The 24,500-nt window shown below is 33.7% G+C and overlaps 3 protein-coding genes across 3 annotated transcripts; 1 reads left to right on the top strand and 2 right to left on the bottom strand.

Annotated features, from left to right (window-relative positions):
- The first annotated feature begins 340 nt into the window (after positions 1–340).
- On the top strand, positions 341–12,766 carry LOC110709058 (protein ABHD11-like). Its single transcript, XM_021887268.1, is given in 14 exon segments — positions 341–662; positions 2,131–2,253; positions 2,359–2,385; positions 3,186–3,276; positions 3,544–3,587; positions 4,043–4,141; positions 4,588–4,645; positions 4,744–4,796; positions 5,107–5,208; positions 9,395–9,460; positions 10,626–10,690; positions 10,692–10,736; positions 10,902–11,073; positions 12,223–12,766. Coding segments are annotated over 14 exon segments (1,146 nt in total). The 5' UTR covers positions 341–536; the 3' UTR covers positions 12,298–12,766.
- A 946-nt stretch (positions 12,767–13,712) lies between these two features.
- LOC110709044 (ent-kaurenoic acid oxidase 2-like) lies at positions 13,713–14,840 on the bottom strand. The gene is made up of 3 exons (XM_021887255.1): positions 14,722–14,840; positions 13,899–14,385; positions 13,713–13,805 (listed from the first exon to the last, which is right to left on the bottom strand). The coding sequence occupies exons 1-3, from the start codon at positions 14,838–14,840 to the stop codon at positions 13,713–13,715; spliced, it is 699 nt and encodes a 232-aa protein (XP_021742947.1).
- A 4,213-nt stretch (positions 14,841–19,053) lies between these two features.
- Positions 19,054–23,998, bottom strand: LOC110709059. The gene is made up of 5 exons (XM_021887269.1): positions 23,459–23,998; positions 20,944–21,058; positions 20,778–20,859; positions 19,840–19,891; positions 19,054–19,470 (listed from the first exon to the last, which is right to left on the bottom strand). The coding sequence occupies exons 1-5, from the start codon at positions 23,807–23,809 to the stop codon at positions 19,408–19,410; spliced, it is 663 nt and encodes a 220-aa protein (XP_021742961.1). The 5' UTR covers positions 23,810–23,998; the 3' UTR covers positions 19,054–19,407.
- Positions 23,999–24,500: the final 502 nt, after the last annotated feature.

Raw genomic sequence — 24,500 nt, forward strand, 5'->3', positions numbered from 1 at the left:
AATAATAATAATAATAATAATAATAATAATAATAATAACAATAATAATAATAATAATAATAATCAATAAATAATAATAATAATCATCAATAATTAATAATAATAATAATAATAATAATAATAATAATAATAATATGTACATTTGTATATACACATATGTATAGTAATAAATAATCAATAAATAATCAAAGATCACTAATCCGTAGTTAAAAATCACTAATTAATAAGTTCAGTTCAGCTCAGTTCAGTTCAGTCAATCGGAACAGGCCCTAACTCTTAACTACTTTTTTGAACAAGTGTCATAAGTCATAACTCATGAGTTAGTCCAAATCACGAAAGCAACAAAACTAGAAATCATCAACCGCGTCAAATACGACGAAGCGCTACACAAAGTAACAGTGAGACACTGAAAAAGAAAGAAAGCGAGAGAGAAAAAAGAGCGCGCTTCGGCATCTCCGCCTACCGCCGATTTCTCTCTCTACTTTCCTCTTTCTCTCTCCTCCATTTCCTCTCGCCAGTTTCATCATCGTCGTAAGAATGTCGTCAATTTCAACCTCTTCTGCTGTTTTACTATACGCTTCGACGCCGGCGATTTCCGAGGAGAGACGATCAACGCTTAGGTCCGATTGGTTCGGCACTAATCTCCCTTTCAAATCTGTTAAGGTGCGAGTTTTTTCATTTTATCGTGTTATTAGTTAATTAAATAGTAATTAGACTGTTTTTATGTTTTGCTTAATTTCACTTTTTCAATTTGGAGTGTATTTAATTTGAATTATATTGTATATTTTATTGAGTGATGCTCACTAGTTTTGGAGGTGTTCGTGATGAGTTCACGTGTTGATCGGTGTTATTAATGTTTATTTAATACTTTATTTTGGAAGTATTTTTGTACGGAGTATTTAATTTGTGGAATACGGTTTGTAGTATTGGTTGTCGTCTATGTTTTTAATGCTTATACTGCTGAATATAATGATTTTTTTTCATTTTTTGCTGAATTAGTTTGATTGTCATTGATAAAATATAATTATATCGAAATTTAACTTGATTTGTGAGTGATGTGATCAGACTATGAAAGGGACTATTTGGCTCATTGGTTGTAGTTTAGAGCTTAGACAAAAAAGATGGATACGACATGGATTAAAAGTGATTGTTTGGCTCATTGGTTGTACTGTAAAGTTTAGTCCAAAAAAATGAGATGCGACGCGGATTAAAGATTTTAGGTTGCATAACTTAATAAGGGAGTTTTGAAAAGCACAAAGCATTGGTTTGTGTTTTTTTAATGATTATATGGGTTTTCTTTAAGTATATCTATGGATTATCTATTGAATTAAGGTAACTTTAGTTCATATCTATTGAATTATATGACCCAAACTTGTATTATTTTTGAAATTTTTTTAATTTAATCATAGCCTTACACAAGATTGAAACAAATGACCAAGTAATACTTAGTCGAGTGGTGGTCTCTCAAAATTTGGGGTTATATACTTATATGATGAAACTCCACTAGAAGCAACACTTGTGGGGTGGAAATTTGATATGAATTGGCCTCTCCTATCATGGGATCATTTATAATTAGGAAAACCAATTGCTTGCATTACCAATTTGAGGCGAATAAGAATTCTCTCTTAGTCTCATCATGAACATGCGTCTCATAAGTTCACACAGATTTTTATGAAAACTCATAAACTCAATGTACTCTCCGAAAACAAATCCTTAAAATTTAAGACTATTTTCTTTCCTTCAATTTCCAAGGGGTTTGAAGGCTTGACTCCTAAAGTCTTATTGGGAGTACAGGACTAGTTGGTCCATTCACCTTACTTGCCAAATAACAAAGATGGGGGCAATCATTAGTTTTGTAAAAGTTGAGATTATTAGCATTGATGGTTTTGTCATAAGAAACTAATAAATAATATAACCTATATAAGATCTATTTCGAATATACTCAACACAATAATTGAACAAGTACTACAATTTATTGCTACAGATCAATCCTATGAGCCCCTGTTTCATGTTAGGTATGATTAACCGATTAACACCCCCCCCCCTTTTTTTTTGTGGAGGGTGTGAGGTTATAAGAGTTAGTTTTGATCTCTTTATCTATTTATTTATTTTATTTTTTCTTTTGTTGTAGAGTACAGCACTTCGCATGTCATGCTCTTCGACAAGTGTTAGTAATGGTTTGACTCTTAATATGGCATTGGTGGATGAGAGGCTCACGCGTAATGTGTATGTGGGCAAGCAATTTGGAACATTGGTATTACGTCTACATTTTTGTTGTATGTGTGAAATTTACCAGTACTTTTTATCATATACATATATGCTACTTCTATTGACCAAAATAAGTGACTTGTATTTGCAGGCATATGATCTAGTGCAGGGAGCTCTTGTAAGTGACCAGTTATCTCTATTTTCTTTAATTATTTTTGTTGTTTAGAATATGGTTTTTCCTTACTATAATTTTAAGCATGAGGTCCTAAATTCTTTGCTATGTTGGAATCTAGATATACATGTGATTGTAGAACTAGTTGGCATTCTAGACTAGTTGACCACAAGGGTTTTATCAAAAGAGCCACTGTAAATTGTGATTTATGGTAATGGTTGTCCACTAGAGCTTATTATGCTTGAATCTGTTAAAGGGTTTGCCAATATTTATTATTGTAGTGTCTTTTTCCTTGGATTGCCTCCCTCAGTCCCTCTAATACAAAATTGTAGAGATAGAAAATGTGCTTTAGCTAGATAAGATATAGAAAAGTAAGAATGGTAGACTGCTATAAATTTGGCTGCTTTGAATGTAACAACTATAATATCTAGTTTTGTGGATCAAGTTAGATCTGTTGTCACATCTCTTTACTTGTTTCGTGGAATCTTCAGGAGTAGATTGGCATATCAATCATTGAACTTATTGTGTTGAGATTTACCTATTAGCAAAGGTGTTGCTTGCCAATTTTTGATTTATTGTATTCATAATTTCAGAATGTGTCTGGGGCTTGAAACTATGATGATTCTCTGTGATAATGTGTATTTTTTTCACCTGTAATATTTACATTGTTTATGCATCTGTTAGAGGGCTCGTTGGAGCTAATAAAGTACATGCTGTATTCTTTTTTAACACAAAATCTCTACTCTCTTTTTTTCTTTCTTGCTCCAAGCTTATTGCTGAATTACGTTGACATTTCTATGTCTCAGGTCAAATGGAGCTCTCTTATGGACAAGTCAGTACCTGAACCACCAACTGCAGTTCTTATCCATGGCATTCTTGGCTGTCGGAAGAATTGGGGTATGTATCCTAGTTTTGTAGTGAAGGTGGGAGATACATACAACTGATACAAGCTATTGTTGATTTTCTTTTATGAAATTTGGATATGCACTTTCAATGAAGTCAAGTAACTTATCTATATCTTGCTTTAGCTTTACTGGTTATTGCTTGCAAAAATTGGGAAATGCAGTAGTGAAAATTTTGGATTACTTTTGATGGGAGGTGTGTATATGTTGATCTAGTTTGTGAAAATTTAACATTGATTTTTCACGTTCTTTTTTATGTTAGGTTCCTTTGCTCGCAGGTTGGCTAAAAGTTTTCCAATGTGGCAGGTAACCTCCACATTAGTTTACTATGTTAAATTTACTATAACATATATGTAGCATTCCAGCTCTTTGTGGTCTCAAAACATGATTATTTTGTATAGTGAGGAGGGTGGGGGTTGGAAAAGGATAAAAAAACAGGTATCAATGTATATTTGCCACTCCTCTCCTTTATAAAGCTTTATGCTGTAGCTGGAAGCGATTTTCTGATAGGGAGATTTGTGTTAAATAAAGCTTACATGACATAGTCCATCTAACAATTATTGTGTATAGTGAGGAGGGTAAGGCTATTTGTATCTCTGATATTGGAGATGCTTAAATTTTCTTAGTGCTTTTGGTTAAGTTGACCAAACTATTTTTGCAGTAAACAATACTAAAAGGGTTGCATGTCATATCTTTTGGTTTGTATTTCTAGATTCTAGTCCATAGCTTAGAAGAATGATCACTTCTCTTTTTTGGTACAGTTTCTACTTGTAGATTTGAGATGCCATGGTGATTCGGCATCAATTACGAAAGGACTGCCCAATACCGTTGCTGCTGCTGGTCGTGATGTCTTGAATTTGGTGGGTTTGTGTATTTGCAATTACCATTCAGTGTCTAAATCAGTGAATTAGCAACTTGACTATGCTTTTGAAATTTATATCTGCATTTTCCTTGCTAATTGGATAGCATGGAATTTGAATTTAACATGAGATTTTTTTCTGTTGTTTTTGGGCATACATATTGTCTTTTTGTGTTAAACTTCTCAGGCTAAGGTAGTTAGATGGATAGTGATTTTATGCTTCATGGACCATTGAAGTTACAATTAAATGTCACTTTTCTTTTATTCAGTTGAAGTGCTTTTTGGCAATATAATAGTTTGATGGCTTTGCTTGCCTTCTCACTTATCAATCGGGTTGTCATGTCAACTGTAATAAGAATGCATGCTACCTCTTTGTTCTCAACTTTTCTTCATTTCCTTGTTATGATCAGCATTCTAATTAAAATCCTACTTTTTTGTCCTTTATAGGTTGCTCAGCTTCAAATTATACCTCGAGTTTTAGTTGGTCATAGCTTCGGAGGAAAAGGTGTGTAGTTTATTGGACTGCGTTAAATATCCTTGATGTTTATATCATAATAATTGTCATTTGTTTACTTGATCAATATTTATGGGAAAACACTGCAGTTGTCTTGAGCATGGTGGAGCAAGCTGCAAAACCTCTTGCACGACCTGTGAGGGTAAGGACGTAACATTTGGATGTTCTGTGTTCCAATTCTTTCTGCTTTTGTTGATTAAATTTTTTATTAAGAGAATGTCATGTATGTCTCCCTTGGCTGTTGATTCTACCTTCTCCCTTTTGTCTTTCTAAATTTCTGTAGACAGTGGATATTATTAGGCTAAAGGTTTTTGTATTTGACAATGTGGATTCAAGTGTATCGAATCTGTAGTCAGCAACTCTGTAACTTCAGGAGAACATGTATATTTACACTTTTTACTCTATATTAAACTTTCTTAATAATATGTTCATCCTCCCTTTTACTCTCATAGGTTTGGGTTCTGGACGCTACTCCAGGAAAAGTAAAACCTGGAGGCCACGGGGAGGATCATCCAGCAGAACTTATCTCTTTTCTCCGGAAAATGCCTGAAAAGGTTTGTTGATGTTGCTTGATGTGAAATGCTTCTCCTTTTTTATTCTGTGCTACAGTCCATGTGTGTCAGTGTGCTGGCAGTGAGGCAGATAATTTCTCCGTTCTTATCTTTTCTACAATTGGGATTGGCATGGAAAGGAAAATATTACCTTTGTACTATAATGAGTTGAAAGTGGATGGGGGAAGAAGAGGGCGAGTGAGAGTTTGAAAAGAGTGAAAAAAAAAAAATTACCGATAACTGTAAATAAAGAAGTCCGAAGAGGATTTTAGGGACCCCAAATATGAGAAGCATTTAGATGAATTTGGGTGGAAGGAGTATGTGTTTACTTTGGTAGTTTAACTAATGTAAATTGGATCCATTGAAAGAAAGGTTGAAACTCCCTAGTCTTGTTAATGGAAGTTTACCAAATTTTATTGATAGTAGAAAATAGAAGCCGTTTTTCCTTTCTTTCTCCTTCCTGTTCTCTAACTTGGTCCTTTTTTGTTTTTTAATTACCTTTTTTGGGAGAAACTGGGAATTATTTGGAGTTCATGGTCAAGTTTATGTGTTTAGAGACAGTCATTGAGATGAAATTTGATGTTCAATTGTTCATTAATATCTTCATTTGTGAGAACCCATCTTTTAAATCCTTGTTTTTGTGAAAAACCACCTTTAAAAAAAATGTTGTAAAAAACCACCTATTTAAAAATTTTGTTGTAATTTGCCACCAACAACGAAACAAATGACGATTTAATCATTAGAATTCAAAGCTCATTTTCCTACCGAAGGTGGTGAATTACAACAAAAAGTTTTAATAGGGTAGTTTTTTACAACATTTTTTTTGGTAAAGGTGGGTTTTCACAAAAACAAGGATTTATAAGGTGGTTTTTGACAAAATTTCATTGCAAATCTATGACCTTTGAGATTCTTTAATTTTCTCTCATGTATCCAGATATTGTTGTCTTAATGAGATGACTTGTATCTTGTAAACACTGTGTTTATAGTTGTAATATTTTCATACTCTCCTCATCACTCATTCAAAATAAGGGTCAGTTTGGGAAACTTAAAACTCACTTTATTTTAGAAAAATTGAAAATCAAGGTTATAGTTTGCTTGATAAGGAGATTTTATAAGGGGTCTGCATTCAAAAGAAAGGTGACCACTGGTTGCACTGATGGCTACTGTATGCATCATTTGGCAGAACAAAAATGATACTTTATGAAACTAACGAGTTATGTCTATTATCTCTTTGAAGTCAACAAAATTGACAGAATTGAATCACACTATTAATAGGGGGTATGGTGAGTAGGAGAGATAGGGACTGGATACATAGTCCTTAATTGAGATACATTATGGTCCATAATTGAGATATGGCCATTATGTGGTTTTGGAGTGAATTTCTTAAAAAAAACAGTAGAGGGGAACAACACCCCCCCCCCCCCCCAAAAAAAAAAAAAAAAAAAAAAAAAGACTTGGTTGTATTGCCATATACAAATTCAATTGTTAGTTTTTGTATTGGCAATCAAAACTTAATAGCAGTGTTGCTCTAGTGTTTTAATATGACAAGTGTGTAAAAATTTACAATATCATTTTTTGGGTCAGGTACAAGTATGGCCTTGGGTTTGGGGCCTTAGGGCATTCACAATAGCCCTAGGCACCTTGATGGTGGAGAGGGCAAGGGTTCCCACCCCCAAAGTGCCTCTAGTGGGACTTGATCCTAGGATCTATGAGATGCATGCCTTACCACTAGACCAAGCCAAGCTTGGTATGTTATACTTCGTATGACAGTATATTATGTATTTGTATACACTTTCCAAGTAGGCTTGGTCTAGTGATAAAAGTTTGTATGTGGGATCAAACTCCATTAGAGACACTTTAGAAGTGGAGATTCCCCATTCCCTCAAGGGGTACTTGCAACAGTTAAAATTAATTATAATGAAATAATGAATAGTAATAAAATAATAAATTAAATTTTGTGGGCATATTATACGATGCAGGATATTCTATTGCAGAATAAACTAACTTTTCAGACCTACCTAAAGGATACATCATATTTACCCTTGCTTTGCTCATTCTATGCAGAATGGGATCTGGTGAGAGGCTGAAAAATCATGTTCTCTCTCTATGGGATTAAGTTTGATTAGGAAGCTTCAATCACCAGGGTCATATGTTTTTGTAGGCTTCACTTATGTTTTCACTTGATTTAAGGGACCTGAATTTAGTTTCAGTTTTTAAAAACAAGGGTTTATATGCGCTTATGCAAATCTAGCCTTGAATAAATTTTATGTTTTAGCTTAGTATGGATTTTATAGCCCTCTACTTAAAGGTGGGCATGGGCCGTGCCGGCACGCGGGCGGCACGAGCCCGGCACGATTCCGGCACGGCCACCGGCACGGCGGCCCACTTGTGGGCCGTGGGCCGTGCCGTGAACACAAATCTTGAAATTTGGCACGGCACGGCACGGGCACGATCGTCGGCCCGCCGGTACGTTAAGTTTGTAATATATATATCGATTTTGTATAATATATATATTTTTAAAAATAAAAAAAAAATTAAAAAACCGTGGTGGCCCGCGGCACGGCACGGCACAGCCCGCCAAGCACGTGGGCCGTGCCGTGCCATGGGCTAGGGTGTGCCAAAACTTGGCATGGCATGACACGGCCCGCCACCAAGCCGGCACGGCATGGCACGGCACGAGCCCCACCCCGGCACGGCAAAGCACGGCCCGCGAAGGCACGACACGACACGATGCCCATCTTTACCTCTACTCGTGACTTGAAGGCAATCCTAAATAATATAGTAGTCTTAGCCATGTTCTTTTGGACTTACTTTTTTAGAATTTAAGTTCTGCACAGCTCTGCTCCATTTAATTCATTATCTTAACTATTTTCAGTTCAATATCGCTCCATTAAGTTCCATTAAGTTAGGTTCAGTTCTGCTACTGTAGTTTTTGTTCAATTTAGCTACATCCAGTCCAAAAGAACTGGGCCTTCATCCTTGTAAATACTATTTGATCTACTCAGGCTTGTTGATGCATTCTTTAATTAGCAATAATGAAAATTTACATTAAAGCTAATATTTTGAAAATATACATTGTGAAAATTCTAAAAAGATTTCAATTTGAATTTTTTTTTATTAATCACCATTATGGGCAATGAGCCAATGCCTTTCAAAGTGGAGTAAGTGGATAGTGCAAAATTATAAAGTGTGTAGATTAGATTGCAATTGCGGGAGTATAAATCCAAGTTGGTTAACCTTGCAAAAACTGTAAAATAGAATAGGCTATATTGCAATAAAAATGCCAACTAGTCCATGTAAAGGCTTAAAGAAATAACTTCCTTAATTATTTATGTAACTCCCACTGTTTTGCTGCTCCAATTCCCACACACCCGATGAAAACACTGCTTCATCATTATGCTGAAATTTCCTGTATTTCTTAAGGTACTGACTTTTGTATCTAAGTCGCCAAAAAAAAAAAAAAAAAAAAAAAGATAAAGAAAAAGAAAAAGCTGTATCATCCTTCCATGTAAATGATTTAAACCCTTGCAATAAATTTTCACATGCTCAAGCAATTTAATGATGCTGCTACACAAATTATAATGCTGCATTTATTTCAGCACAAATATAGCTGAATTGAACTGATGTTATATATACACTATGTTACTTGGACTCGGATGAAGTGTCAAATTAGACACGGGTGTCCAAGCATCGGACTGGACGGACTCGTCCATTTTCTTGGAAAAAGTTTTGTTTTTAGTTAAAAATGAAGTGTCCAAGTGTCGGTGTCGGTGTCCGACATGTGTCGTGTCGACACGGACACGTGAGGTTAATGAAAGAGTCCGAGTAACATAGTATATACACATTGCTGCTGCTTGATAAAATCAAAATTAAATGCATGGCATTATTCCTATCTATGTTTTAGATTATTCCATACTTCTACATATGCTCTGTGCAAAGTACTATATGCTGCCATGATGAGTGAGCCAAAAATATGCATTAAAGGGACACAAACAAACTTATCATTTAATTTATCGCTTAGAGTAGGCTTGAAATCAATTGACTTGTGAAGTTTCTTCTATGCTTTTGCATCAGTTATATGGGTGTACTTCATTCTTCAAATATTTGTTAAACTCATTGTCTTTTATATTTATATTAATATTGTGTTAAGCAGTAATCTTATGTGACTCTTACTGTTATGATGAAGAAGATTCCATCAAAGCAATATGTTCTGGATGCTCTTGTGCATGAAGGGTTCTCTAAGGATGTAGCACAGGTATTTTTTAATTATTAATTCTTATCTGTATCAATATAATACAGTTATTTGCTTTTAGTATGTTCTGCCTCTTTATTATGTTTGTTGTTGGCAATATTTCCTAAACCTTTATTATCTCCTGTTCTCAATTTCCTCCTTTGACCCATTAGTTTGCAATGTTACTTACTAATGTGGATCTTTTTTGTTGATAGTATGGGACATGATATGGTTATTGCTTTGCTATATAAACAGCTATCTGATAGTTTCATCAGGCCATACCTCCTTACTGCACAGCAACAATTATACTGGCGTAAAGTTAGGAGAGGATTTGATTTATTTAGCATTAGGTTTTCATGTTCCAAACGCTACACTCAACCAAAAATGAGAATTGATGGCACAAAGGTTATACATATCATTCAGTCCATTGTAATTTGCAAAGGGAAGTTTCAGCAGTTTGATAACCGAGTAAAAATTTATAGGATTTCCTTATAAATTTTACTGTAATGAATGTACTTGTAAGAAATTTAAATAAGGGGGAGACACATATCAATGAAAGCCATTAAAATTTTGAATAAGCCCATGATCAAAGGCTTTGATGAAGTGTTGACTGTTGATATTAGGTTTTATTGAATAGTCAGTTTGGGAAGTCAACGTCTGTGGGACCAGTGTTACCAAGAACTCGAATGTAATAAGGAATTGAACAGTGGCTGTTTTAGCAAAGTTAAAATGAATGTGACTTCTGACTTGTCCCTATATCATACATCTAATTTAGGAATGGAACCACACCTATTTTATTTTCTCTTTCCAAACTTATGTGCTATGTAAGTGTGTACAACAAATAGAAGCTTAATCTAGTGAACATTGTTTTTTCTTGTGTTTTCACATGCATATTCTCTCAGTATTAGATCTGCCTTTTGAATTCCCTAATAACCCATTCATAATTTGTTGAAGTAGCCAATTGTAAAGTGGAATGCAATGCAATCTGTTTCTATGCTCTAGTTGTGGGTGAAAAAAAAGGGAGGGGGGGGGGGCGAGATGCATCATTGACCATTGCTTATGCAGCCATAATGTGAAGATGTTTACTTTTTTTCAGCGGGATCTGTTAGTTTACTCACTTTTATCAGACAGCAGGCTTCAGTAGAAACAACTAACTGAGCAATTTTGCTATTGTTGTGTTTGTGTACAGTGGGTAGCAACTAATCTACGGCGCTCACCCAACTCAGGATCATCATTCTCATGGGTATTTGATCTTTGGAATTGCTGACATGTATCACTCTTTTGAAGAAACAAACTTGTGGTAATGGAAACTTTTTGAAAAAAAATCATTTTCTTGTTTAACTTTTCCGCTCTACCTGTACAATTTATTCAGTAAACATTTGCATTTTAGCTGACGATGAACACTAGAGAGTTTTGATTCCAGTTGTTTTAACTTAGTTTGTTCATTGATATGATCTTTGCACAGGAAAATTGTTGAAGATGTTCCTCGAGGTGTGCATGTAAATTTTTTAAAAGCAGAGAGGAGCTTGCATAGATGGGCCCTTGAGGATATTCGACGAATTCATGCTGCTGAGGAGGTAGCTGTTGATGAGGGAGGTGGTGTGCAAATGCATGTTCTTGAAGATGCAGGACACTGGGTGAGTGTTTAATGTAAATATTGACCATCTTGGTTACGTGCAAAGAATATGAGCACTTGAGCAGGTTGTATGTCACACAAATAATGGTTGTTACCTGCTTTTCTGTCAAGGCTCCATTTTATTTTATTGGCTTTAGTTGGGCTGGTGGGGAAGGGCTGTGGTGGGATTAGGTTGTTGGGGGTTGTTTTCTTGTTGGTTGGGATGGTGGGAGCTGATAGGGATTCTAGGATAAGAATGATTTAAAGGGTGGTGGCCAAGGTTCGTAAAAATTTATCAGTGTCGAGGAGTGTTTTTAAGTCTCAGGTGTGAGGTGGGCATCAAAATAGAGGGTTTTGAGGAAACTCTCTACTGATTGAAGAGAACATAATTTTTAAACTTATTCAACATGTTCAAAATTTTCATTTCTTTTCCAATCAGGGGTGTAGAGTTTTTTTTTTTTTCCTTATGCCAACAAAGAAGCACCTTAGTTGCTTGATGAATTTTTCTACACGGCTGATAATCCTATTATTGAGGCTTCGTTTGGTTGACACAGAAAATAATTCCCGTAGGAAGTTGAATTTCATGGAAAGTTATTTCCTCATGAAATTCCTAGGAATTTCACAAAGTTTGGTTATAACAATGGGAAGTTGAACAATTATTAGACAAAAGTAAAAATTTGAATTATTGCCTTTATTTTATTAGAATTCAAATTCATATGTTTCTCTACTTAACAAAGATTTTCATTGGAAAATGAATGATGTTTTTGATGAACACATGGCTTGTTTGCAAAACTATAACCTTATTTGGGCACATATGAATCTATGAAAAAGCTAGCTGTGGTACATTTTACTCAGAAGAGCTTGCAGTAGTAGTCTTTCTGAAGTGCTTGTAGAATAGTATTTTTTTTTTTTGGTGAAACAGTTTACTCGAGCTATAATGATAGGCAATATCTATAGCATGAGCATTACTACAAGACTAACTTTGTAGATCGATCTCTTCTCAATTTATTTGCTCTGCAGTGTCTTTTTCGATGTTTTGTACCAGCATCACTGATCTTTTGTTATGAGATTTTTAATCTTTGATATAATACCATCCTGTTTATGATTTAGTATGTGTGTTCATTGTTTGTGTTCTAATCTCATGTTGGCTAATCTTCTGTTACTTTGATAGGTACATACTGATAACCCAGATGGACTCTTCAAAATACTTTCTTCTTCGTTTGAAGGATTCACAACACAACTTTGAATGTCTCAAATAGTTTCTCATTGTGTCCTCATTCGGGTTTTGACACATGACCAACTTAAAACCAGAAAATTTTAATGCATAGGTTATTGTAGATGATTTGGGGCATTAATATTGAAAAAAAAAAAAAAAGCAGAGGGACTCAAGATGAGGCGCATAATGGAGTAGAGGATCTCTACTGCTAAAGGAGATGATTTTCTCCATCTTGTAATGTTAGTTTATAGTAGGCATTCTTTTGTGCATAAAGCCGTATAGGAAATTTTAATAGCATGTATCAGGAAATTCATTGCTCAATTTATTTTGTATCTTCCACTTAATAATTGCAGAGGTTCGATCACTAGCTCATAACTCACCGTAAAAAAGGATGATCATAATTTTTTATTTTATAATTGTTTTTTTTTTTTTGACATCATGTATTTTATAATTGTTATTATATTAATACTTATTTGACATGCAACTTGAATTTGAGTTATTTGCTTGAAATTTACTCCGTAAAATTTTCAAACATTTTTTTCGATGCACTTTCAAATGAGTCTGGTTAATTGGGTATTTGGATAGTTGGATGTATAAGTCGAGACCAGATCATTCTTGAATCATCAACTCCAAGAGGATTTTTATTATGTAGTTGAGAGTAGTGATAGACCACTACCAGGTATGGACTCATTGGGTCCATACCAGGGGCAAATATGTAATTTTGCGCAATATTTCCATGGCAAGTCATCATATTGTACTATGGTGTAAAAAAAATTCTCTCTCCTCTTACAATTCTACAATAACAGTATTCAACTCTATGACAACTGTATTAAAATTAACCATAACAGTATACAATTCAATAATAACAGTATACAAGTCAATAATAATGGAGCACCGACAACCAACCTCTACCCCCTCATATCCAAAATCTTTTGATCTCTGGGAATTGAACCCACCGTTTTTCATGGTTGCAATTGTAAGTATAGACCTTGAACATTCTTCGTCAACCTTCGAGTATCATCTTTCATCAACCAACCTTCGAATAACTCCTTTAATTTGAATCAGCCACAAAATTCTCACCTTCAGTACATCGAGCACCGCTCCTTGAAGGGAAGATTCCTGCAACTTTGATGGGGTTTTTGTGGGACTGATTTTCCGACCATCGGAGCTTTTTCTCGTGAGTGGTAGTTTTTTGAGTTCCTGTTTTTTTCACCCTCTAATCCTTCTTCCTTTTCCATTTTGTTTTAGCTTTTTAAATTTTACAATTTTTTTTACATATTTTTTTATTGTGGTATGGACTCCAACTATCCATACCTGGTAGTGGTCTATACTTACTCATGTAGTTGAATACTAAAAACCAAGACACAATCGATATTTGATATGAAGTGGTGTTTACATCGCTAGCATAGTAGCATCTTCTATTGTGGAGGAATATAGATCACCCATCATGCATTCATGCTGTGGCTTTCTGAAATGACTAGAGGGATTGAGGCCTTCTTGTATCTACGACCCCCAGAAATATTTTCTGCAAGTTCTTCCTGGCCTGATTCAAAAATTACAGATTTAAAAAAAAAAAACTCGAAAAAGAGTGAAGTTCGACAAGGATACTGAAAAATCCAGAGTTTAATAACCTTAAGGGCGTTGTGATAAGCAAAGCCCGGTAGGTCAATAGCCATAGACTTCAGTCCATGATTCAAAGTAGTGTACTCCTTTTCCAAGGCCTCCGTGATGGAATGATCAGTACTCGTCTCACCCACCATAACATACATGATCACCTGGAAGGCAATCTTCCTCATCTCAGTCAAGAACTCGATTGGTCTTGACATGCCAGCCCATTCCTCAAGTGAAGTGATTGTGATTTCTTCAATGTGCTTGAGGTAAATGGACAATGCCTCTTGGCCACTAAGGGCAGCCGTGGTAAGCCTTCGAAGTCGCTTGTGTTCTTCCGGTGTGATACCATGAAATGCCTTTTTCCCCATGAGTTTGGTGATTGATTCAGGGAAACCAGGCCCAAAAGTTGCATCATCTGATAAAACTTTTTTGCATGATTCAGGCGTTGTTACTATGACACAGGGTTTTCCAAGCATTACAGCTCTGTATATTCCTGTATGCCCAAATCTGTAAATTTTTATCCAAGTAATATGTTAATTATATAGTCGATGACAGATTAGAATAAGTCCACTTATCTTATAATAAAAGTTACATGTACAGCACATATATTGTTTTTCCTCTCTTTTTGTGTGTGTGTGTTTAGAGAGCCACAAGGGTGGGTGATAAGAATCGATCCAAGAATCACCTAAAACCGGGAGGGAAGCTTTAACCACTTGAGCTAACCCTCAAATTATCTCTGTACAACATAAATGTTAACTAAGGGATATCCGAAACAGGAATACGCACAGAACAACAAGAGTGACCAAACAATAGAAAAATCGAGTAAGAGTGACAAAGGGAAACCTTTCGGCAAGGGTGGAGATGAAGGAATCCGGGTTATCAGACTTAAAGGCCTTAAGGAAAGACATTTGACTGCCAATGAAAGGCCATCCCATATCACCAGGAGGAAGTTGTCCTTTCATTTTGCCTAAACTCCTCACATAAAACCACTCATTTGCATTTTTTAGGAGCCCAAAAAATGCCAATAAACCTCCCAAAATAAAAGTCAACACCATCCAAACTGACCACCCTATCTCCATTAAATTTTCCACAATCGAAGAACTTGAAATATTTTTTTGTTTGATGATTTTTTATTTTCAATTGAACAAAACTAGTTCATATAAGATGATTGGTTTTCTTTTTAAGTTGTAACTTGAATTTTATGTTCAATATATGTTACCTGTATTTATAGTTAAATTCCAGTATATGCTTGTAATTCTAGTATCAAATATATGTAGATATGATGACAATGGTGTATATTATTATGATACGTTTGTAACATACAATACATGAATCAACCTGTGAAAGTACTCAAAATCTTAAAATTTTAGAATTTACAAAAATATGGAATATAACCGAATACTTTATGATCTTGGATGATTTGGGTGGAATTTATAATTAATAATAATTAGATTTTATAAGGTGTTGGTTGAAATGTTTATAAAATCAGATATTCTGATGTTTAATATCGTGTTAATAGATACATAAGAGTATAGGACTCCTTCAAAATTTTAAAATTGTACTAACAAGGTGGCTCTAATTAGGACGAAGTATAAATCAGATCATAAAGATACATTGTTTCTTAATACTACGTAAATTAGATTAGAAAATGACGATGATTACGACTTTACGCGAATGAATGAGGTCACGATGCTTTTATATAATCGCAAGTACTAAATGCAGAACAAAATAACCTAAATGTAGAAATTAATTAATGATAAGAAAATAATAAAAGACTGAAATACCCTTTTCCAAAATGAAAAAATTGATTTGTCATTTCACCAGACTTTTATTTTTTACATTTTCCCTTTTGTGATTCATTTCATTCCCTATTTTTTTCCATTTCATTCACCATTTCAGTCGCCATTTTTTTTTTTTTGCTATTCATTTCATTTCATCATTTCCCTCAAAATTTTTCAATCTAAGCCGTAGAGACGAAGAAGTCGTTCACAGTCGGCTATGATTTCCAAGGGGTACATTTTACCCCGACTATGATTTCCAAGGGGTACTAAAGACCCCCGGAAATCATAGCCGGGGGGGTGCTGGAGACCCTCGGAAATTGTAGTCAGGGGGTGCTGGAGACCCCCGGAAATCGTAGTCGGGGGTATTGTTGACCCCCGGAAATCATAGCCGGGGGGTACTGTTGAGCCCCGGCAACACAACCGGCACCGTGATACATGCCCATGAATAAAAAGTTCCGTTTAAGATGGAAATTTTATTTTGTTTGATTGTTCATCTATAACTTAGATTTTGCGAAGAAAAAAAATTTACAGCACATAATTTTCATATCTCAAAAAAATCGTCGTAATGCACTTTATTATTATCCATGAATTTGTATAGCATTGAATATTTAATAGGATAAAAGGTTGAATACGTTAGAATATGGTTGTAAATTAAACGGTAGGGATGTTTATATAGTTAGGAGTGTTAAGGATTTAATTTTAATCCTTAAAAAAAGTGTAAGGGATTAAATTAAAACAAGGGCAGATATGGAATATAATTTTTTTTTAAAAAAATAATTTATTCTGCATTTAGGTAAAATTATGCCTGCATTTAGTACTCCCCTATATAATATATACATTTAATGGTGCCAAATCACCCGATCACCGGTTGGGCAGTTGGGCCCTATAAAAATATTTTTTAGCATTTTTTTATAAACCGAAGGAAGGGAAATTCCTCCATGATTGAAGATACTCCACAACCCTAGTATTAAACGGTGATATTATTTTGTTTCTAATTTGTTTTGTTTTTCAGTGTGTTTCTGTGGCCGCACCATGCGGCAGGGTACCAAATCAGAAAAATGACAAAGTAACTCACAGATAAAGTAACCCTAAGACAAAAATAACCCCTGACTGACCTAGTAACCCTTGACCAAGTAACCCCTGACTGACCTAGTAACCCCCGACCTAGTAACCCCTAGTAACCCCAAGTAACCCCCGACCTAGTAACCCCTGACCTAGTTATAACCCCAAGTAACCCCTAACCGACCTAGTAACCCCCAACCTAGTAACCCCTGACCGCCGACCTAGTAACCCCTGACTGGACCTAGTAACCCCTGACTGGATCTAGTAACCCCTTACCCACCACCAACAAAAAACTACCACCAACAACCACCACCAACAAACCACTACCAACCTAAACCACCAACGAAACCAGATCTAGAACCAGAACCACGAAACCACCACCACCCATCCACAAAACCACCACTACCCACCCACGAAACCACCACTATATTCGTTCTTCAATTAAACAAAAAATTAAGTAATAAAATTTAACAACTTACAAGATATATAATCAAAATCTTCGCAAATAAGCTTGAATTCAACATAAAATTCGTAGAACATAAATTTCCAAAAGCAAACCATTAATGAAGTTTGAAGAAATTTGGGCTAAAAAGATGACACCATTAATGAAGTTTAAAGAAAAAAGATAAGAGAGGAATAAAATTGGAGGAAAAAGGAAAATGTTGTAGAAGATGGAAGAAGAACAGAGGGGAGATAAATAAATTTGTAGAAAATGTTGAAAACAGGAGAGAGAAGAAAAATTTAAAAAAAATATATATATGGCTGGCCACACCGTACGGCTAGCCGTATATGAAACTTTGTGTTTGTTTTTTTAAGAAAGCCACAAAAGGCAAGGTAAGAATCGATCTCATGATCTCTTAAAATCAAAAGGAAAACTCTAACCACTTGAGCCATTCCTCACTCTCCCTATTAATTAAAAGAAGCAAGCCTTATCTATCTATACTTAGTCTATACTTAGTATTAAAAACACAAATAAAAAATGTCACATGTCCTCCTCCCCCTTTACATTTGTCTAGAAGCAAATCGAAGGGACAAATAAATATCACAAAATTTTGACAAAAACCTATACTTTTACTCACGGATAGCTAACTAGGTAATGTATTACAACTCAAATAATCCAACATTGTATACCAATTCTTCCACTAGAGAATTTTTTTTTTTTTTTTTTAATCACAACCATAATATTGAGGTTTTGTTTATGCAAAATTATAGTAATAATAATTACTTAAATAATATATGGAGTAATTGTTTAGAAAATAAATGAAAGAATACTATGCTATACAAAAAAAAAAAAAAAAAAAAAAAAAAAAAAAAAAAAAAAAGCCTCTAGCAAGGATCGAACACTAGATCCTTCAAATAATAACTCAAGGCTCTTACCACTACACCATCTCATTTGGTAAGATATAATATTACAATTATTTATGACTTTTTTTTTTTTTTTGAATTGGGGGGACAACTATCCCCCCTTTACCCTGCTGCCTCTATTACTATTACTATTACTATTATTACTGCTACTACTACTATTATTACTATTATTGCATTATTATTATATTTATTAAATATTATTATTAAATATTAATTATTATTATAAATAATTATTAAACATTATAAATTATTAGTATTATTATTATTATTATTAAAAATTAAAAATTAGTACTATATTTAAATATTAGTTATAATCTTTAAATATTAATTTTTATTATAAAAAATCAATTATTATTATTAGTATTAATAATATTATTAATAATAAGTATTATTATTACTATTATTGTCATTATTTTTATTTTTGAGAAAATATTATTATTATTATTATTTTCACTATTATTATTATTATTATTATTATTATTATTATTATTTTATTAAATATTAATTAATTATATTCTTAATATTATAATTATTAAATATTAATTATTTAATATTAATTATTATTATTAAATATTAATTTTTTAATAATATTATTAATAATATTAATTATTTATTATTATTATTAAATATTAATTATTATTATTATTAACTATGAATTATTTATTATTATATTTAAATAATAATAATTATTATTATTATAATAATTCAATATTAAGTATTATTTTTAAACAGAGCAGGGTAGAGCAGAGTAGCTTTAAAGAATAGAGCCTAAGTGCACTCTAAGAGAAATTGATTTGGTAAAGAGATTTTTATTTGATTTAAAAATATAAAATTATGACAAGGTTTGATAATTAATTTATTTTTTTATACGAATTATTGATTAACTACCCTACAATAATAGAAGTTGATTAAACAATTTTTTAAGTCGATGTTTCTAATATGTCAAAAGCTGATTAAAAAAAGGTAATTCAAGTAATTTGTAAGTTCTAAGTATAAATAATAACTTATACACAATATGTGTGTAAAACGAGTCCAAAAGCTAGTTAATTAAGGTACTACCATTATTTCTTAACACTATAAGAGAAAATATATTAATTAGCTCGGGCTAGACGTAGCAGAGCGACGAATCGGGAGCGGATTCCCCACCGGCACGGGGACAGGAGACGGCCCAACCTTTTGGGTTTTTGTTCATCAATATTGGCAATATACAAGGAATTGTTTTCAGAACATGCATCAGCCTATGCAGTCTGTTTCTGTAAAAACGTTGCAAAAGCAACAGGAAAATCACTCCAAAGTCATATGGTGATTCCATGGTCATTTATCAAAACCGTTCTGCAAGGTTTGGAAATCGCTGCAGCAGCCACGTAACACCTCTGATTGCAGTCTGTTTAGAACCATATCACTATCAGAGTAAATTTTATTGTAATACTATGTAGACAATCATTAAGTAGCAGAGAAGAGCAATATCTTGATAGCAAGTCTCATCCAACCCACTTTTAGGCTGCCAAACAATTTTACTAAATCCACAAGGTCATGGATTTTGGAAGATCACTTAAGGAGAGTTACACTCTCGAGGGACTAGTAACAGGTATGACAGTATGACGAAGGTATGAGGTATAATTGCCTTAGTTAAGGTTCAATAAAGCAGATTGGTTAGGTTAAAATGATAATTTGGTCAATATGGTGAGGTATGATGTAAGAGAAACTTAAGAATAATACATCAGTTGAAAAGATCCATCAACTTATAACTTACCAAAGCTGATTCTCCAGGTTTAATTGCAGGTTCCACACTGTCTCGAGCATAGCTGTTTTATAAACAGAAAACATTCATAGTAAAGTGGTAAACATGCGAAAAAGTCACTTTCTCTACAAAAAAAAAGCAATGGATACCTAGTACACATTGTTTCATATTTACCCCAAACACACACTCACTCCCTATTCCCTAACATAATTCTATTCGAAATTGTAAATATCATCACCCTAAAGCTTTAAACAATCATTAGCAGGCTTTAACTTCTTAACATTATTTGTTTTACTTTTTATATTTTGACAGCTAGAAATACAAACTACGCACTAGTAAAATTCATAAATTAAGTCTACAACCATTTGCCAATTGATATTCCCTGTTGAAACTGTCTACCTTCCATACGATATAACTTTGGAAGAGAACTCCCATTTTCCTCTTTAAGGGCCAAAAAAAGGTGACTATTGTACTCTTATTCTTCCTCAGTAAACCAGTGTTGTTGAGTCAGAGTATACGGTTATTCGATGGTAATCCTAAACTAGAGCCCATCGAAGAGCTTAGGACAATATGTTCGTATTTAAACAAAGCAAATTAGACTATCACAATAACAATATGTTCGTCATTATGTTTGCCTGAGCTCTTCATTTCACCTCTACTTGATGGAAACAAAACAATACTAGATCCCATGTTACTTGAACTCTTCATTTCGCCTCTACTCGTTTCAGACACTCACCACTAAGACATGGGTAGGACATGTGGACACTTGATTACAGACCAGATTTATGGATTTTTTTTATGGATTTTTTTTAAAAGAAAATAGTCGAGTAGGACACTTGGATGCATACCAGACATGGAACCCAAATCCAAGTAGCATAGATTAGATTGACACAGACAATAAGAAATATATGTTCAGCCAGTTATAAAGAAAAGAGTAAAAAGATACTTACATTATTTGTCGAACGCCATTGATTACCTTCAATTGATAAAAGCTGCAACCTTTGCTAAATGGAAAAGGTCTTCCATTCCATTCTGTCATTATTTCTTCAGTGAGTTGCATCCAATTGTATCAAATAACATAGGAAAGAACAGCAATTCAAATAATTTCCAAAATACCCAGATGCCATGTCACACCAACAGTCGATGAATCTTCCTCAGAAATAGCATCAATCACAAACTGCAAATCTGTGCTGACATAATCTATGAATTTCCCAAAGAACTCCAGGATAGACTGTGGAAACCAAAAAGTAAAAAGTGAAGTTTCTTAAAGAATGAATAAATAGATGGGATTGACAATATTGATAAGATCATAGATAAAAGTTGTGAAGTATAAATTAAAGGACAATGTCTTTTATACCATTTAAACATGCAAATCTGTTTTGTAGCATTCTAGAACCATCTTAACCCATAGATCGTAAAATTTATCAGAAGATACTCATGTAGCATCCTTGAACCATCATTGTTATCCAACAAGGTGAACAAGCACACATTGACTAAAGTCAGTAACAGCTAAATAGCTATGTCAGCAGTCAATTGTTAGATGCACCTTGACTACAAAGTAGAATCAGTAAGACATGAGATTAGCCCACAATATATTCTATTGCCTTACATTTTAGAAGAGACTCAGAGTCACAGTTCCCAGGATTCTACCAGTTTTAAACAAGCGCCAAAGTTTTTACTAGGGAATTTAGTTATGTAATTAAGGCTGTACTTCACTCAGGAAAACATGTCCAGCAGGTGAGCAAGGTTTCGTAAACAAGACAAGAAGAGATTACCAATTATCAGAGGTCCTTCTTCATTATTCATATTAATCTTATGGACTAGGATAAGGGTAACTTCATTGTAAATGACATTTTCTAAAGCCAATTCATAATCCATACACACCGGGAGTTTGTCATACCTCAAAATCAACTGAATTTTGAAATTGCTCGATAAAATCATGAAAGTCCCAAGATAGCTAAAAAGTACAAAGGGAAAGATCGATGGATATTAGATGGTTTCAGCATTTAGATGGATGCTGAAGAAATTGGTGTAAAACATGTAATTATAAGGTAGGAGATCAACTAGCAAGAAATGGAGCCTGAAAGGAGTTCAGATTCATTTTGCGAATTGTGATTTTGATACGTCTCTTCAAGGTGTCTAAGACAGGGATTGTTAATTTGTAGGGTATAAGTAGATAGTTGTCACGAATCACGATAATATTTTAATTTTTGCGCTTCAAGAATAGCACGCATTAATCAGTATGATTTCAAGGGTCTATGAGCAACACATTAAAAGCATAAATGACTTGAATAACCCCCCAAAAGTATGTATTATTAATCAGTATGATTCCAAGGGTCTATGAGCAACGCAGAAAAAGCAGGACTTTAATTACCCCACAAAAGTATGTATTATTCAGTATGATTCCAAGGATCTATAAGCAATGCAGAAAAGGAATAATGACTTGAATTACCCCACAAAAGTATATATTAATCTGTATGATTCCAAGGGTCCATGAGCAACGCAAAAGGCATAAATGACTTGAATTACCCCCACAAATGTATGTATTAATCAGTATAATTCCAAGGGCCTATGAGCAAATCAGAAAAGGCATAAATGGCTTGTATTACCCCAGAAAAGTATCTATCGATCATTATGCCTAGCACGTCTCATTTTAACTCATGAAGCCATCTCAGGGACTAACTTTTAAATAACAAACATAAATCACTACTGATCACAGACAAGGACTAGACGTGTATTTGAATAGAACAACTAGGTGGCACACAACTTTGGTAGCGCATTTTACCAGCTAAATGTGTGGTGTTCGCCTAAAATCTGAAAAAATCTTACCCATATCCAGGAAAGAAAAAAGAAAAAATAGCTAATTTCCCTTCCCCTTTAACTAAATCAAATTCTTTGATACTGGAAACATTTGGAAGAAAAATGCAAGCCAATTTCTTCCCATCTCTCCCAGCTCTCCCCTCGTCTCCCTTCTCTCTTTCTTTCACTCCTTATTCAAGAGTCTTTCATTCTTAAGAGTCATTCATTTATCTCACCAAAATGGTCACTAAATTTTCCAAAGAACAACAATAACTAACCTTACATACACTTGAAATGGGACTAAAAATCCGTTTAAGAATATTTGTCTATCAAACTTGATTCTAAGTACAAATTCTTATATGCACTGAGGTGTAGGCATTTCCAACCTATCGCGGTAAATGCTGTAAATTCAGTATAGGTCAAATCTCAAATACCCTTAACACATTCCTTCTCTAATTATAGTTAGTTGTCCTTCAATCAATCAAAGCTAGTGGGGTTGGCTAGATGAACCAAAAGTGATTATTCCATTTGTCCGCATAATTATTTGTCCTACACTTGAAAAAAAAAAAAAAAAAAAAAACCATCATCATAGACAATTTCCTGTTTGTATAAATTCAAAAAACCTTCCGTCTCTACAATCTCTTCCTGTTTCCACAGTTATTATTTTTCACATAAAAATGAGTAACTTTTATGAGAACAATTAAGCCTTATCAATGCAAAAAACATAATATCACTCAACAAAATCACATTTACTCACAATTTAACCATAATTAAACAACAAATAATGATGAATTTGAATAATAATTGATTAATTAAATCAAATAAAAATTACCTTGCGACCAACAAAGGGTTGAGGAAAGATAAGATCCTCATAAACACAACTTTCAGAAATCAAGGGCTCGACTGTAGCAAGATCATGGCGGTTGATTCCTCCATAGAAATTTCTGACAACATCAGTAGCTGAAATCAACGGTGATGATAAAGGCGGAGTAATTTGATCAAGTGAAACCGGTTGCAGAGGATTCTCTAACGAAGAGGCTGTAAATGGAAGGTTCCTGAAAATTCTAGAAGTTGGAGGAGAGAGAAAGAAGGATGAGAATGAGAGGAGATTATTGTTATTGTGTTTTCTGGGTTTCAAAGGAAGAGGTGAGTTGAAGCAGCAGTTGCTTTGGAGGAGTGACATTGTTGCTTTAATTTTGATTATTTTATCTGATTAACTGATTTTTTGGGGTATTTATAACTGAAATTTCAAACTTGTGTTTCTTTTTGTTTTGGGGAGCTAAGCAAATGCAATAGCCTCTAATATTTCCTAACTAGGTTATCCCCAATTAAAATTAATCTTTTTTTTTTAATTTATGTTCAGTTGCATTACTGCACATTTTGTATATGAAGATTATAATTAGATATAAAAATAATTTACTTTGAAGGAAATAAAAATTGAAACCACGTTTAAATATCAAACAAATTATGTATGTGCAATATGAGTATAATTTAGGTTATCCCCGATTAAAATTAATCTTTTTTTTTTTAATTTATGTTCAGTTGCATTACTGCACATTGTATATGAAGATTATAATTAGATATAAAAATAATTTACTTTGAAGGAAATAAAAATTGAAACCACGTTTAAATATCAAACAAATTATGTATGTGCAATATGAGTATAATTTAGGAGAGAAACTTGATTTATTAAATTCTATATACACTTATAAGTGTAGATAAAAATAAAAAATAATAATAAAAAAAAAATATTAGTGATTGATGATATCACACATAGAATTGGAGGGAAAGTTTTTAATGCGTGGATAACACATAGGATAGTTTAAAGGTTGATGATGTCAGCAATGTTTTGTTTTAGTAGTACTTAATAGATT

This window comes from Chenopodium quinoa, unplaced genomic scaffold (assembly GCF_001683475.1).
Source record: "Chenopodium quinoa cultivar QQ74 unplaced genomic scaffold, ASM168347v1, whole genome shotgun sequence".
Lineage (NCBI taxonomy): Eukaryota > Viridiplantae > Streptophyta > Magnoliopsida > Caryophyllales > Amaranthaceae > Chenopodium > Chenopodium quinoa.